General features: G+C 44.6%; 1 protein-coding gene across 1 annotated transcript; it reads left to right on the top strand.

Moving 5' to 3' along the window:
* Positions 1–7984: 7984 nt before the first annotated feature.
* On the top strand, positions 7985–17277 carry LOC147360148 (trophoblast Kunitz domain protein 1-like). Its single transcript, XM_086331612.1, has 6 exons — positions 7985–8078; positions 10108–10191; positions 11387–11458; positions 12930–13013; positions 16480–16696; positions 17143–17277. Exons 1-6 carry the CDS (start codon positions 7985–7987, stop codon positions 17165–17167), a joined length of 576 nt encoding a protein of 191 aa, XP_086187738.1. The 3' UTR covers positions 17168–17277.
* Positions 17278–17536: the final 259 nt, after the last annotated feature.

Raw genomic sequence — 17536 nt, 5'->3', positions numbered from 1 at the left:
GGGTGGCTATTTCCTTCCCCATTTTAGGGAAGTTTTCAACTATTATCTCCTCAAGTATTTTCTCATGGCCTTTCTTTTTGTCTTCTGTATCTGGGACTCCTATAACTCAAATGTTGGAATGTTTAACATTGTCCCAGAGGTCTCTGAGGTTGTTCTCATTTCTTTTAATGCTTTTTTCTTTTATCCTATTTGCTTCATTTATTTCCACCATTCTATATTCCACCTCATTTGTCCTATCTTCTGCCTCAATTATTCTACTGTTGGTTCTCTCCAGAGTGTTTTTGATCTCAGTTATTGAATTATTCATTATTGATGGACTCTTTTTAATTTCTTCTATGTCCTTGTTAAACCTTTCTTGCAGCTTCTCAATCCTTGTCTCTAGTCTATTTATCTATAACTCCTTTTTTTTTTTTTTTAATGATTTTGTATCATCTTTACTTTCATTATTCTGAACACTTTTTCAGGTAGACTCCCTATCTCCTCCACTGTTGTTTGGTTTGGTGGGCATTTATCATGTTCCTTTACCTGCTGAATATTTCTCTGCCTTTTCATTTTATTTAGATTGCTGTGTTTGGGGTGGCCTTTCTGTAGGCTGGAAGTTTGTGGTTCCTCTTTATCATGGTGCTTGCTCCCTGTGGGTGGGGTTGGACTAGTGGCTTGTCAAGGTTTCCTGGTTAGGGGAGTTTGCGTCTGTGTTCTGCTGGGTGGAGCTGGATCTCTTCTCTCTGGAGTGATATGTCCTGTAGTGAGTTTTGGGGTGTCTATGGGTTTGGCATGGCTTTGGATAGCATGTATTTTAATGCTCAGAGCTGTGTTCCTGCATTGCTGGAGAATTAGTGTGATATGTTTTACTCTGAAACTTGTTGGCTCTTGGGTGGAGCTTGGTTTCAGTGAAAGTATGGAGGCTTTTTGATGATCTCTTGTCTGTTAATGTTCCCTGGAATCAGGAGTTCTCTGGTGTTCTCAAGTTTTGGATTTAAGCCTCCTGCCTTTGGCTTTCATTCTTATTCTTACAGTAGCCTCAGGACTTCTCCATCCATACAGCACAGATGATAAAAGATCTAGGTTAATGGTGAAAAATTCTCCACCATGAGGGACACCCAGAGAGGTTCACAGAGTTACATGGAGAAGAGAAGAAGGAGGAGGGAGATAGGGGTGGCCAGGAGGAGAAGAGAGGAAGTCAAAAGGGGAGCAAGCAATCTAGCCAGTGATCAATTCCCTATGTGCTCTCCACAGTCCGGAACACCCAGAGAGGTTCATGGAGTTACATAGAGAAAAGAAGAGGGAGGAGGAAGATAGAGGTGACCAGGTGTAGAAGAGGGGGAGTCAAAAGGGGAGAGACCTATACAGCCAGTAATCAATTCCCTAAGTGTTCTCCATAGCCCAGAACACCCAGAGAGGTTCACAGAGTTACATAGAGGAGAGAAGAGGGAGGGAGGAGATAGAGGTGACTTTGGGGAGAAAAGGGAGAGTCAAAAGGGGAGAGAGCAATGATGCCAGTTATCACACTCCTGAGTGAAAATGGATAATGAAGATTAGATTCTTAAAGGTACAAAATTGATAACAAATACCAAAAAGCAAAGATTAAAAATCTAGAGCAGAGGTTAGCCTCTAATTAAAATAAATAAATTTAAATAAAAAATACAATATTAAAATATAAAACAAAATCAATCAAAAAAGTATAATATTATATATATATATATATATATATATATATGAAATTTGCTTTAGAAATCTTTTTTTTCTGGCAAGGTACTAGAACATTATAAAAATGAGGAAGGAGTAATAAAGAACTTTAAAAAATTTTTAAATGAGAATAGTAAAAATATATCTAGGAGTTTTTCTGGAGATGTTGTGGGCAGTGTGGGGTCAGTTCAGTTTCAGATAGTTCTTTGTTCCAGGACAAAAGCTGACTCCAGTTTCCTGTAAAGTGGACTGTATGACGCTGGAAAGGCAACAGGAATATATTGAAGAACAACAAAATGTCCTTGCCCTCAGTGTTCCTTATGGAACCCTGTTCCTCAGGGCGCTTATGTTCTGCAAAAGTTCTGTGAAGAATTACCTGGAGGCATGATGAGATGGATACAAGTGGTGGAGTAGAAGGATGTGTACTCATCTTCTCCTGAGAGAACTCCAAATTACAACTCACTGCTGAACTACCATCGACAAGAAAATGTTGGATCCTACCATAAAAAGATATACCACATCCAAGGGCAAAGGAGAAGTCCCAGCAAGATGGTAGGAAGGGTGAAATCACTTTTAGAATCAATTCCCATACCTGCCAGAGATGCTCAGAGGGCACCAAAAAACCTTGTGTGCAAGGACCCAGAGACCCCACAGAAACTGAGCCAGAGCTGTGTTTGAGTGTCTTCTGCAGAGGTACAGGTCAGCAGTGGCCTGCCACAGGGGCAGGGGCTCTGGGTGCAGCAGACCTGTGTTTGGCATAAGCCCTATTGGAGGAGGTCGCCATTAACTCCAGCATAGAGCCCCCAGAACTTACACAGAACTGGGGAAAAATAGACTCTTGAAGGGCACAAACAAAACATGTGTACACCAGGATCCAGGAGAAAGGAGCAGTGACCTCAGAAGAGACTGATCCAGACTTGTCCGTGGGTGTCCAGGAGTCTCCCGCAGAGGCGTTGGTCGGCAGTGGCCTGCTGCAGGATCAGGGGCGCTGAGTGCAACAGTGGGTGCACTGGACCTTTTGAGTGAGGTCACCGTTATCTTCATTACCTCCATCATAGTTTGGCCTCAGATCAAACGACAGAGGGGGGAACACAGCCCTGCTCATCAACAGAAAGTTGGATTAAAGATTTACTAAGGATGGCCCTGCCCATCAGAACAAGACCTAGTTCCCCTTCAGTCAGTCTCTCTCATCAGGAAGCTTCTGTAAGCCTCTTGTCCTTATCCATCACAGGGCAAACAGAATGAAAGCCACAGTCACAGAAAACTAACCAAACTGATCACATGGACCACAGCCTTGTCTAACTCAATGAAACTATGAGCCATGCTGTGTAGGGCCACCCAAGACGGACGGGTCATGGTGGAGAGTTCTGACAAATCGTGGTCCACTGGAGAAGGGAATGGCAAGCCACTTCAGCATTCTTGCCTTGAGAATCCCATGAATGGTATGAAAAGGCAGAAAGACAGGACACTGAAAGATGAACTCCCCAGGTTTGTAGGTGCCCAAGATGCTGCTGGAGATCAGAAGAGAAATAACTCCAGAAAGAATGAAGAGATGGAGATAAAGCAAAAATAACACCCAGTTGTGGATGTGACTGGTGATGGAAGTAAAGTCCGATGCTGTAAACAGCAATATTGCATAAGAACCTGGAATTTTAGGTCCATGAATCAAAGCAAGTTGGAAGTGGTCAAACAGGAGATGGCAAGAGTGAACATCGACACTTTATGAATCAGTGAACTAAAATGGACTGGAATGGGGGAATTTAACTCAGCTGAAAAGGGGATATGAGCTAACACACTACTGATCAACTGTGTGCTGTGCTTAGTCACTCAGTCTTTCTGACTCTTTGCAAGCTGAGCCCATGGATTGTAGCCCACCAGCCTCCTCTGTCCATGGGATTCTCCAGGCAAGAATACCAGAGTGGGTTGCCATTTCCTTCTCCTGGGGATCTTCCCAAGCCAGAGTTCAAATCTGGGTCTCCTGCATTGGAGGCAGATGCTTCACCCACTGAGCCAACAGCACTGATCAATGATCCATCTTTGATTTGCTTTCATCCACTCACTGACCATCCATCACGTGCCATGCAGTGCTCTAGGGGCTGGGATTCTCCCTGAGTGCCCATATTGGAACAAAATTTCCCCTTTGGAATCACAAGCTGTGTTTCCCATTAGACCCACAGGTGTAAGCAACTTTGAGAATCAATGATACTGGGCATTTGGCTCCAACAGGCTGAAGCAGAACCATGAGAGGTGGGGAGCTTACACACTGTACAAGACTGATCCCAGGTCAATTCCTTCCTCACTTCCCTCTTTGTCAGCTGTTCTGACCCCTCAGCTTGGGTATCAAAAGCTCAGTCGGCCCCCAGCTTTCCCAAGAGGCTCTCCTGCAAGGCCACAAAGATGAGCCCACTCTGCCTCTCTTTAGTCCTTCTTGTCTTCCTGGGCACCTGGTAAAACCAGGAACTGGTCCCGGAGAAAGCCCTGGCTCACTTCTCCTCTACAGGCTGGGGACAGGTGATGAGAGGAGTCCGTGGAAGGCACTGAGGTACAGGTGTGGGGTGGGTACAGCAAAATCTCTCTGCATTTCTTCTGGTAAATTTAGCAGTTTTCATTTCAGGGACATTTCTTGACTCTCAAAATGTATCATTATGTGTTCTTCTTTGAAAAAAACAAAATCCCACCTGATTCTACCAGATCAGGAATCTCATAACTGAGACCCTATTCCTGGTCACTGCCTGGACCCTGATCCTACTCTAGTGTCATAATAAAATCCAAATTTGACCCCTGTCTCTGTCCATGCCCCAGGCCCCCTGAAACACTTGTCTTTTCTGTATCGAAATCAGGAGATGAATGAAGGATGGGGCCTAAGATAGTGTCTGGATGGGACTGGATTCTACTGCCTGCCATCAGGTGATTAGAGGGTTAGAACTATCAAGCCCAGTCCCTCTGGGGGACAGGAAAGGGTACTGATACTGGGTTCAGGCATCAGTGGCCAAAGATTCAATCAAATTACCTGGATCCAACCCTCAATTAAAACTCATAAACACTGGATTGTGCTGATCTTACCACTCACAGGCTTTCTGTTCTGGAGCAAGTCATCTGCAGTTTCATTTCCTGAACATGGGGACCAGGTTACATGAGTTTTTTGAAAGAATTACCAATCATGAGTGTAAAGAGTTTACACATTTGTGGACAATGATGTCCACTTTCCACCAAAATGTTTTAGTCCAAAAGACTTTTGTGCCTACATTTCCTCACTACCCCTCTAAAAAATTTATCTGTCAAATAACGATCTTTTCTGTGTAATGAAATTAATCAGAATGTTGAGTGAAAACTGGGCTTACCTTTGGAGACAAGTGTAGGAACAGCAGAAAATGCAGTACTTTTGAGAGTTTGCTCAAGGTGCAAAGAGTGTTATTTCCAGGCTGGTATGATATAAATCAAAATTCAATGAACCTCATTTGGTAGTCCTGTCAGACTATTATTTAATTTTCCTATCAGGATATGCAGTTATAGAGGAGACTCATCATTGTATAGACAGGTGAAAAAAAATGGAAGTGTTAATGGCTCAGTTGTGTCTGATCTTTGTGACCCTATTGTAGCCCACCAGCTCTTCTGTCCATGGAATTCAACAGGCAATAATAGTGGAGTGGTTAGCCATTCCCTTCTTGAGGGGATTTTCCTGACCCAGGGATTGAACCCGGGTCTCCTGCATATATATATATATATATATATATATATATATACATATATATATATACACACACACATATATACACATATACACATATGCACACCAAAAGATATACCTTCTGGGACATAAAGCCTATGTATTTGATAAATATTTATCAAGTAAACGAATCTCTCATGTCATACTCAAGCTAAGTACACAGTCATCGAAGAGTCTGGATATAATAAAATTCCTGTTAGTCTATTTGGTGATGAAGCCTCTCTCTCTCAACATCAATATCCCAGAAATATCCCAGAAGGTATATTTCTTGGTTTAGGAAAACAGCTGTAAACAAAATATAGTAAAATTATATGCCTTCTGAGACCAACAGACAATGAAGACATGGGGAAATTCTATGGCAGGTGGTGATGAGTGATGTGAAGAAAGAGAGTGACGGGGATTCATGAGGCTTAGGGGGTCAGGGAAACACTCTGTAATAAGGAGGCCTTGAGCAGAGGCTGCCAAAAATGGGCCTGGTGTGTTTGCCCAGCAGCCCAGACCAGGGTGGCTGGAGCTGAGTGGGTGAGGGGAGGGGAGGGGATTGGAAGGGGATGAAGCAGAGAGGCCATGGGAGAAGGTCATGAGGAACCTTGTAGGACTTTATCAGAATCCGAATTTGACTCTGAGAGAGCTGGGGTGTCACTGAGAGAGAGACTGGTTAGGGGAGCCATGTGATAGAACTCAAACTTTAAGAGGATCCCTGAGGCTGCCAACAAAGGTCCATCCAGTCAAAGCTTTGGTTTTTCCAGTAGTCATGTATGGATGTGAGAGTTGGGCTGTAAAGAAAGCTGAGCATTGAAGAATTGATACTTTTGAACTGTGGTATTGGAGAAGACTCTTGAGAGTCCTTTGGACAGCAAGGAGATCCAACCAGTCCATCCTAAAGGAGATCAATCTTGAGTATTCATTGGAAGGACTGAGGCTGAAGCCGAACTCCAATACTTTGGCCACCTGATGTGAAGAACTGACTCATTTGAAAAGACCATGATGCTGGGAGCTTCCCTCATAGCTCAGTCGGTAAAGAATCTTCCTGCAATACAGGAGACTTGGGTTCGATTCTTGGGTAGGGAAGATCCCCTGGAGAAGGAAATGGCAACCCACTCCAGTATTCTTGCCTGGAGAATCCCATGGACAGAGGAGCCTGGCAAGCTATAGTCCATGGGGTCACAAGAGTCAGATACAACTGAGTGACTTTCACTACTCACTACTATGATGCTGGGAAAGATTAAAGGTGTGAGGAGAAGGGGAGGACAGAGGATGAGATGGTTGGATGGCATCACTGACTCAATGGAAATGACTCATCACTGACTCAATGGAGTTTGAGTAGGCTCTGGGAGTTGGTGAAGGACAGGGAAGCCTGGCATGCTGCAGTCCATGGGTTTGCAGAGTTTGACACGACTGAGTGACTAAACAGACTGAACTGACCTACTGAGGCTGCAGAATGGAGAATGACCTCTAGAGGGTGAAGGACAGAGACAGAGGCCCCTGGGCAGGCTGCTGCAGTGGTCCAGTGAGCCATGGTGCAGTGTGTACCTGTGTCTTTCCTTGAGTAGATCTTATTTCCTTAGCAGAACATGTATCACTTGCTCTGTTAAGGTTTTTGTGAGACTTCATCCCAGATCATGATTCATTCAATCTTTAGGCATTTGTCATGGATTCACCCTCCACCTCTCACTCCTCCCTGAGGTATGGGAGCAGGGAAAGATGAAAGGTGGAGATGAAAATTACCACTCCTCCAATCAAGTGTTGGTTACCCAGGCAACCAACTCTGTTCTTGGTTTAGGCTGAGTGTTTACTAGTCACCTCCCTCACATGACAAAAGTCTCCTTGTTTCTCTCAACTCTCAGGAAACTTCAGTAGCGTTAAGAGCTCTGTGTCAGGAATAGGAAGAAGACCAAATTAATATTTCTTACATAAGTCACAGTATCAATATTCCCTCAATATTCCATTATTTCCGTGGTCATGCTGTGACCAAAGTGAACACACTGGGTTATAGTCCAGGAGGACACCAACTTCCCCAGCTAAGTTCCTGCCTGGACCAGTGTCTGGTAAAGAGTAAGTGTCCATCCAGTGGAGAAGCTGTGACAATAGTTGTATGAAAGTGACCTGTGTCACACCTGTCTTCTGAGCTAGGTGAGGGGGGTCAGGGCATTGAGGTCCAGGTGAGATGACATGTGCAGGAGGCTGAAAAGGAGGATGTGGGCTCACACACTGCTTTTCACTTATAGGTCCTATGATTTGCCTCATCCACTCACTGACTGTCTGTCACATGCCATGCATTGCTCTGGGTCCTGGGATGCTCCCCGAGTGACCATATTGAAATCATGATCTGTAATGACAGGAGACCCACAGGCATAGTCATGTCTAAGTTCTGCTCTTACTGGACTTTTGGCCCCTGCAGAAAGATGCAGGAGGCATGGTTAGGAGGGAGATTACGCAATAAACAGGACTGACCCAGCTCCTCCCCTCCCTCACTCTCTTCCTCATCGCCTGATCCCACCCCTCAGCCAGGATATTAAAAGCTCAGTCCATCCCCAGCATCCTCAGGAGCTCTCCTGCAAGGCCACAAAGATGAACTGCCTCTGCCTCTCTGCAGCCCTTCTCTTCCTTCTGGTTATCCTAGTAGATGGTACACCGGTATATGAACACCATTCCCTGGACCAAGGTATGTCTGGACACCTTTCCTCTACAGGTTCTCATGAAATTAGGATAGTCCATAGAAGGGTTAGGGGGAGGGGATCAGTGATGCGGTGGGTGCTGCCAACCCTCTCTGGATTTCTCCTGCCAAGTTGGGCAGGATTTTGTTGTTAGCTTGGTGTTGGCTGCCTTGGTGTTCCTGGATATGTGAGGATATTCTCTAGTCACAAGGGCTATTCTGTGGTTGCGGTGTGTGGCCTTCTCATTGGTATGGCTTCTCTTGTTGCAGAGCAGGGACTCTGGGCATCTGGACTCAGTAGTTGCGGTTCACATGTTCCCTTGAGGCAATGTGAAATTTTCTCACACTAGGGATCGAATCCATGTCCCCTGAATTGGCAGGCGGATTCTTAACTGCTGAACCACCAGGGAAGTCGGAAGTTGCAAGCTTTTAACTCCACTGACATTATGATGTGCATGAGGAGATACATTAAAATTCATATATATAAAGATAAATAATCCCACCTAACTATACCAAATCAGGGACCCTATTTGTGAGACTATCTATTCCTGGTCTTGCCTTGTCCATGAAACACACTGTAGTGTAATAATAAAAAGATCCATATTTGATCCTTCTCATGATATGGCCCAGGCCTCCTAAACTCTTGGAATTTACTGATTTTAGTGGTTATGAGATGAGTCACTAAAGGTGCCTCAGGGTACCTTAAGAATGGGGCTGGTGTCTAAGAAACCTCAAATACTGCTTTAAAGGTTACAGTCTTCACCACCTCTCATTCCAGTACTTTGAGCTAAGGGGAGGGAACAGAGAGTGAGAAAAATCACCCATGGCTGATTATCCAACCAGTATGCTTGTTTAGCGAAACCTAGAAAGAAATACAGAAATGTTGGCATTCAGAGAGCTTGCAGGTGGGTGAATGCAGGAGGATGGTGTGACTGTGCTGTGCTCACTAGTGCATGGGGGCTGGCACACCTCCCTCCCCCTTTGCTCTACACATCTCCTCCCTTTGCTGCCTTGAGCTCTATTTTGTATATTTTTCTGAGAACAGTAAGTAAGGGTTTTCCTAAGCTCAGCGTCCGGTTTTATTGAATTGTTGAATGTGAAGGTGGGGTCATGGATGCCCCATTTTTAGCCATTTAGTCACAAGCATGAGTGACTCAGGACCTCATGGCTGGCATCTAAACCAAGGACAGACTCGAACTCTCAACCTGCAGAATCTGTAGTAACTCCATGGATTGGAATCAGAAGTACATGGACTTGTTGGATACCCAGTGGGTGCTTGGGGAATTGGTTGCTGTTGGTAGAGACACCACATATTTGATGTCAGGGAAACCTAGGCAAACCTAGACTCACTCTCCCCTGTGATCTGGGGCTCAGGTGATGCTCCAGAAAAAGGGAGAAATGAGAGTACATGTTGCAACCTGTTGCAAACTGTTCTCACTTCTCTGTATTTTCAGAGTTCCTGGGAGAATGAGGGAGTGTATCAAATGGGTTGTAACATGCTATCTTGTCCTGGCCCTGCCACCCACATGCCATGTCCTGGAAAAAGTCATCTGCAATTTTCTCATTGGAACAGGAGATAATGTTGCATGGGTTTTTGAACAGATTACCAGCCACATATATATGGGAGATGATTCAGATATCATGGTGAATTTAGTGCATTTTCCAATAAGATGTGTTAATCTGAAAACAGTTTCTCTACCTACTTGTTTTTGGCAAGAAATAATATTTAGGTATCAAATAATTTTTATTCTTCTATTATAAAAAAATAACCAGAAACACCTGGGATGAATGAACAGAGCCTCTCTAGGGAAGAATGAATCACAGCCCTGTGTGGGTTGGCTCCTTGGACCAAGGTTGATGCAATGTTAGTAAAGTCTCCAGGCCCTTCCCCTTGTCCCCTTTTGGCTATTATTTTAGTATTCATATGTGTCTCCTCCCTTGTCCACAGTTGACTACTCTTTTATGATCCATATTTGATCCTTGTCTTAGTTCACATCCCACATCTCCAGAAACTCTTGGAATTTACTGTCTTTCACAGGTCTGGAGACAAGCCTTACAAGGGGACCTGAGAAGCTTGTAGTATCATCTGTGATTAAAGAAATCGTCGACGATGTGATTATAGGTTTGAACTTTCTGAGTCTCTTGGGAGAAAAGAGGGCACTGAGACTGAGAACAGCCACCAGTGGACAATGATTCAATCAATATGTCTGTTTAGTGAAACGGCAATAAAAATCCATAGATACAGGCATTCTGAGAGATTTTGGGGTGGTAACACATGATGGTGATGTGAGGGTCCTGTGCTCTTTAGGGTTTGAAGGCTCCCCATACATCCATTTCCACTTTGCCCTGCACATCTCACTTGCTCTACCGTCCTTAGATTTATCCTTAACAATAACAATGTGAGATCAGTATGTAAGTGGTTGTCCTGAGTTGGTCATCATATCTATTGAGTTACTGAACATGGAGTTTCAATAACCGGAACTTCACAGTTTTAGCCATTTTGTCAAATCATGAATGACTTGGGACAACATGGCTGGCATCTGAACCGAGGACAGATTTAGTCCTCAACATGCAGAGTCTGTACCAACTCCCTCAATTTCATATCAGAAGTAAATTGACTTGTTGGACACTTAGTGGGTGTTTGGGGAATTGGATGTTGTTTCTAGAGACACCACGTATTTGGTGTCAGGGAAACCCAAACTCACACTCTATGTGCTTGGGGAGCTCAGGTGAGTCCTGGGGACAGGGGAGCAATGAAGGTAGGACACTGCACCCAGAAGCTCTCAGCAGTTATTGGTATTTTCAGAGTTCCTGGCAGAACAGGATAGTGTAACACATGGGTTGTAACAGGGAAGTGTCTTGTCCTGATCCTGCCGCCCCCATGCCATGTGTCCTGCGGCAAGTCATCTACAGCTTCCTCTTCTGAACAGCAGATTCACGCCAGCCACAGATACAAAGAATTTATTCACATTTCATGGCCAATTTTGGTTAATTTCCACCAGGATATGTTCATTTGAAAAGATTTCTCTACCTACTTGCTTGGGACGAGAAAGAACCTTTACGCATCACAATGATTATCCTTGTACAATAAAAATTAATTAGAAAGACCTGGGACCACTTAGTAGAGCAACTGCTAGGAATGCGTGAAACAGCCCCTGTGTGGCTGGCTCATGGAACCAAGGCTGATGCAATACTAGCAAAGTCTCCAGGCTTCTTCCCTTGTCCACTTTTGGCATCAATTTATTTTCCATATTTGAACCTCATCCTGGTTTATGGTCCAAGACTCTGGCAAATTTTGGAATTTTTTTCTTTCATAGGTACCAAAATTATCTGCAAGGCATGCAAGATGATAAGAAAAGCCGCTGAAACATTCGAAAAATGCCTTGAAGGTTTGAACTTTCTGCACCTGTGGGGAGAGGGGATGGCACTGAAACTGAAATCAGTTACTACTGGTCGAGGATTCAATAAATATCTCTATTTAGTGAAACTTCAATAAAAATCCATAAATATTGGCTCACAGAGCTTATGAGGTGGGAACAAATTGTGGCGAGGTGAGGGTGCTGTGCTCACCAGGGCACAGAGGCTCTGCTCACCTCCACTCCCACTTTGCCCTAAACATCTCCTCCATTTCACTTTTTCTCAGATTTAATCCTGTACATTAATCTGAGAACAGTGTGTAAAAATTTTCCTGAGTTCGGTCGCTGGTTCGATTGAGGTGTTGTGCATGGAGATGGGGTCATAGAAACGCTCACTTGTAGTCAGTTGGTCAGAATCATAAGTGACTTGAGACTACATGTCTGGCGTCTGGAGTCAGGACAGTCTGGATCCCTCGACCTGTGGCATTGGCACTAACTCCACAGACATGGTATCAGAAGTCAATGGACAGAGGGCTGCCCGGTTGGTGTTGGGAATTGGATGGTGTTGGTGGAGAAACAACATATTTGGTGTCAGGAAAAAACCCAGACTCACTGTCCTCTGTGATTTGAGGGCTCAGGTGAGGCTTGGGGAGGAATGAGTAGTGAAAGTAGGACACTGCACCCAGAAACTTACCAGTCATCTGTATTTTTGAGTTCCTAGCAGAATTGGAGAAGGCAATGGCACCCCACTCCAGTACTCTTGCCTGGAAAAGCCCATGGACAGAGGAGCCTGGTAGGCTGCATTCCATGGGGTCGCTAAGTTGAAGACTGAGCGACTTCACTTTCACTTTTCACTTTCATGCATTGGAGAAGGAAATGGCAGCCCACTCCAGTGTTCTTGCCTGGAGAATCCCAGGGAATGTGGAGCCTGATGGGCTGTCGTCTTTGGGGTCGCACAGAGTCGGACAGGACTGAAGCGACTTAACAGCAGCAACAGCAGCAGCAGAATCAATAATGTATCAAATGGGTTGTGACATGACAGTATCTTGTCCTGACCAGGCCACTCACACGCTTGTGTGCTGGGGCAAGTCATCTGTAGTTTCCTCATCTAAACAGGGGAAACAACGAGTCTTGAATAGAAAGTGTTTATTCGTATGTTACGGCCACATTTGTCCATTTTCCACCACGATGTGTTAATCTGAAAAACAAATTTCTCTACCTTCTTGATTTGGCCAAGTAAAAATATTTCTTTATCAAATAATGATTATTCCTCTATTATTAAAACTAACTGAAAGATGTTGAACTGTGGAGGAGAGCAACTGCTGGAAAAGCAAGAAACAGCCCTTGTGTGGTAGGCTGCGGGACCAAGGCAGATACAACATTACTAGTCTCAGGCCTTTTCCCTTGTCCTTTTTTGACCCTTATTTTCTTATCCATGGTTGATCATTTTCCTGTTTCATGGACCAGGCCTCCTGAAACTCTTGAAATGTTCTCTTTTTCATAGGTGAGGAGTTGATTTCCTTAAGGCAACTTGAGAACCATGCACTACAGGAGTTCCCAACACATATGTTGGAAGAGGAGAATAAAGGTTTGTACTTTCTGCACCTCTGGGGAGATGGGCCTCTACATTGTAAACATTTGGTCAAAAGCCTAAGCTGGTCGGGACCCTGTGGCTGGGACTAAAGTGAGGACAGTCATGATCCTTCAATGGGTGGGATCTGCACTAACTGCACGGACTTCATATCAGACATCAATTGACGGGGGGACGCCTAGTGGGTGTCTGGGAAACTGGTTGATGGTGAAGACACCACATATTTGGTGATAGGGTAAACACGAGCTCACTCTCTCCTGTGATTTAGGTGCTTAGATGAGACTTGGGGACAAGGAAGTAACGAAAATAGAACACTGCATCCAGAAAATCTTACAGTGAAAGTGGAGTGTTAGTTGCACGGTCATGTCCGACTCTTTGCCACCCCATGGACTGAAGGCCACAGGATCCCCTGCCTGAATACTGCAGTGGGTTGCCATGCTCTTCTCCAGGGGATCTTTCCAACCTAGGATCAAACCTGGGTCTCCTGCATTGCAGGCAGGGTCTCTACCATCTGAGCCACCTGGGAAGCTGGAAACTCTTACAAGTAAACTATATTTTTAGAATTCCTGGTAGAATCAGGTATTGTATCAGATGGGTTGTGACATCATAGTTACTTCTCCTGACCCTACCACCCACATGCTCTGTGTCCTGGGGTAAGTCATCTGCAGTTCCCTCATCTGAACAGAGAAAACATGTTACATGGGTTCTCTGAACAGATTACCAGTCATGAATATAAAGAATTTATTCACATTTCATGACCAATTTTGTCCATTATCCACCAATGTGTTAATCTGAAGAACTTTATCCTTTGATCTCCTTTGGGCAAGAAAACATATTGAGGTATCAAATAATGATTATTCCTTTATTATTAGAATAATCAGAAAGACCTGGGACCACTGAGCAGCAACTGCAGGAGCACAAGAAACATAGTGCTTGTGTGGTTTGGCTCATGGGATCAAGGCTGAGACAATATGAGTAAAGCCTCCAGACCCTTTACCTTGTTCTCTTTTGACTGAGTTTATTGTCCATGTTTGATCCATATTTGGTCCTTGTCCTGGTTCATTGCCCAGGCCTCCTGAAACTCTTGGCATTTACTTTCTTTGCTAGGTCATGAGAGCACTCAGGGAAAGCAACCCAGAAAACTTCAGGTGCAGGCTCTGAACTTATGATTAATCAGCAATAGCGGCTAATACAGTCAATATGGTTATTTATTGAAAACTTCCATAAATATCCATAAGTATTTGGGTTCAGAGGTTTCGGGGTTAAAGATCACCAGGACACATTGTTTTATTATCCTCTCAGCAGATTGAATGTTAGAGTGAGATGGACCATTGTGCTGATGTGCCCCATCATCAAGGTGATTGTACTAAAAGGAATTCAATTATACCCATTCTATTTGATGACCTTGCACTTGTGGAGAGAATGAAAATGGGAAAAAGTCCCCACAAAGCAGTGTTCTTGGGGATTGGGACACAGCTGTCAAAAAAATATGGCAAAATAAATTGCCTTCTAGGAGGGACACTTAAAAATACCAAAGAGTGAAATCTTACAGTAGGTTATCAGTTTCTTGAAGGTAGAGAGTAAAGCAGAGAAAGGATGCTTTGCTTTTTCTCTAAAGGGCCAGGGAAACCCTCTGTGATAAGGAAGTACTGAGCAGAACTGCAGAAATAACATGCCTGGTTACTCATTACTGTGTTTGAGCAGGAGCCAGGGCCAGGGTGGTTGGAGCTGAGTTGGTTTAGGTGAGGGGAAAGAAGTGGAAACGGATGAGGCATAGAGGTCACGGGAGCAGATCGCGAGGAGCCCTGTAGGACTTTTTAAGAATCAGAATTTCACTATCATAAAAAAAGGGGACTCACTGAGGAATTGGTCTCCAGGGAGCCGTGGTATAAGACTGAAAAATAACAGAATCCTTGAGGCTGCAGTGCACAGAGTGTCCTCTAGGGGGCAAGGAGCAGAGACAGCGCCCCACCGAGCAGGCTGCTGCAGTGGGCCACATGGAGAGTGTATTCATGTGTGTATCCATATCCATGTTCCTGGGTGGATCCCAGGTCTCTCAAATAACATAAATGTCTTGCTGTATTAAGGTTTCTATGGAGGCTTCATTACCTGGTCATGATGCATTAAATCGTTAGCCACTGGGGACTGTTCAACAGACAGCTCCATTAACCTCCCTGAGGTTGAGGGAAGGCAAGGAGATTGTGGAAGAAAGACCATGGGGGAGGGTGGGAATGAAAGTTTTCACCCTCCTGTAGGCAGTCCTTTCTGGTGCAATATCAGAGCCCATTCTGGGCTTATGAGGGTCTTTCCAAACTCACCAAGGTCACATACCAAAAGACACCTTTACTGTTCTCATCATACAAGAAATACCAAGATTTTTAGGAACAGTGTCAGGAAAATGATGAAAAAAGAAATATGTATATTTCTTCTTAGAATCACAATATCATTAGTATCAATATTCATTTTATAGATTCCTTGTGAGGTAACCAAAGTAAACACAGTGTCAGGTTTTCTTCATGCCGTTTCCCATTATAGCACGATTCCTTCACCATTGTTATTAATGGTGAAAAGTTTTTTACCGCACACTTAAGCAAAGAGAAGGCAATGGCACCCCACTCCAGTACTCTTGTCTGGAAAATCCCACAGACAGAGGAGCCTGGTGGGCTGCAGTCCATGGGGTCGCTAAGAGTCGGACATGACTGAGCTTTTCACTTTCACTTTTCACTTTCCTGCATTGGAGAAGGAAATGGCAACCCACTCCAGTGTTCTTGCCTGGAGAATCCCAGGGACAGGGGAGCCTGGTGGGCTGCAGTCTATGGGGTCACACAGAGTCGGACACGACTGAAGTGACTTAGCAGCGGCTTAGCAGCAGTAAGCAAAGAAAATATTAATAGTATTATAAAACTCTGTTATCCAGACCCATTAATTATTGACATATAGGGGATAATTTTTACCTTTGTCCTCTTTTTGTTGTTGTAGTTTTTTTTTTTTTCTTTTTTGAGCATTTATGTATTTGTTTGTGTGGGCTGGTTCTTATTTGTGGGTCCCAGACTCAGTAGTTATGGCCTGTCAACTCCGTGCCTACAGCATTTGGGACTTTAATTCCTTGACAAGGGATTGAAGATAGGACTCCTTTGTTGGAAGGCAAATTCTTAACCACTGAACCACCTTGGAAGTTCTTCTGAAGTTTTAAGGCTATTCAAAGGCATTATCAATTTTTCTTAAAATACTTCATGAGAAGATATACATTTGTACATGATTACTATAACATGCGATGCTTAGCAACCTTCATAATTCTGTCCCAGAAAGGAAAGGAGGTTTTCAAATGGGCATTTCAATTTGACCATCCCCACAACCCTAACATTCACTATCCCAAACAAACTGGAGGTTCTAGTTGTTGGCCTTCTACGGAGCTGTGATGACCATTTTCATAACTGAGCCATTGCCCCTCTCATTCCAGCAGATTCTCAGCCTGCCTTCTGCCTGGAGCCTAAGTTAGCTGGTTCCTGCAAGAACAAGACAGCCAGGTACTTCTACAATGCCAAGACCGGGTGCTGTGAGCCGTTTGTTGATGGTGGCTGCGAAGACAACAAAAACAACTTCAACACGATAGACAACTGCTTAAAGTCCTGCTGTCCCGACTGCATGAAGACCTGCTGCACACTGGAAGAGTCCCAGGGGTAAGACAGGGGCCAGGGCACCGTCGGAGGGGAAGGGCTGGGCAGAGAGGTGAGCTCAGGGGGCCACACACCATTTACCCTCCAGTGTCTTCCTCCTCGCTGCTGCCAGAAGATGCCGCAGTGTCCTGTGAAACCACACTGAGCGGGTTCTCCAGGGAGAGAATGGTGAAGGTCAACCCCAGAGGCCTCTTTGTGACCATCTCAGCCTGATCACATGCTCCTCTTTCTCAGTTGGGAACACCGATTCAGCCACTTTCCAGGGCAGGTCTGCAGTGCTACTGAGTGCCCCACCTAGGCTTCGAAAACTCATGTCCTTCTTGTAGGTCACTGGGGTCATGGGCACTACAGTTCCATATTGTTTGAAAAGTTTAGGCTCTGTCAAGATGACCAGTGTCCAGGTCCGGGGCCACAATGATGGCACTCAACAAGTTCCTTTCTTTTTGCAGAGGACATGTGAAGAGTGGTCCCTGAAATTCTGAAATCCAAGGAAGACCCCTGCAGGGCTGGGCTGTGGCTGCTTCTGAAACAGTTCCGTCTCCTCGCAGTCCTTCTCTCCCCTACCCTCCTCAGCAGAACCTGCCTATTTCCTTTCCTCTATTGGTCAACATGTCTAATTCTGTCTCATCCAGCTGGCTCTCACCACCACAAGAGCACGTCTCCCCTGTACCCCTAGCACTTCACATAGTTCCTGACACCAATGAGACAGTTTATAATTATTTGAGGAAAGAAGGAAGGAATGTAGGAGCACATTCCTCATGACCAGGTTAAGTACAAGGCTGCGGTATAACACAGGATTTTTGTTTTTACCTCCATCCTCACGGTATCCTCACCTTCAACCCA

The sequence above is a fragment of the Bos grunniens genome, chromosome 13, assembly GCF_055505025.1.
Source record: "Bos grunniens cultivar Pamir isolate PY7600 chromosome 13, Bosgru_T2T1.0, whole genome shotgun sequence".
NCBI classification, from domain to species: Eukaryota; Metazoa; Chordata; class Mammalia; order Artiodactyla; family Bovidae; genus Bos; species Bos grunniens.
The sequence above is the reverse complement of the archived record's forward strand: the minus strand, read 5'-3'. Positions and strand labels throughout refer to the sequence as shown.

Coding starts and splice junctions, on each gene's coding strand:
- LOC147360148 (XM_086331612.1), top strand. CDS start 7,985: ATGAACTGCCTCTGCCTCTCTGCAGCCCTTCTCTTCCTTCTGGTTATC. Junction 10,192..11,386: donor CGTCGACGATGTGATTATAG/GTTTGAACTTTC, acceptor TTTCTTTCATAG/GTACCAAAATTATCTGCAAG. Junction 16,697..17,142: donor ACACTGGAAGAGTCCCAGGG/GTAAGACAGGGG, acceptor TTCTTTTTGCAG/AGGACATGTGAAGAGTGGTC.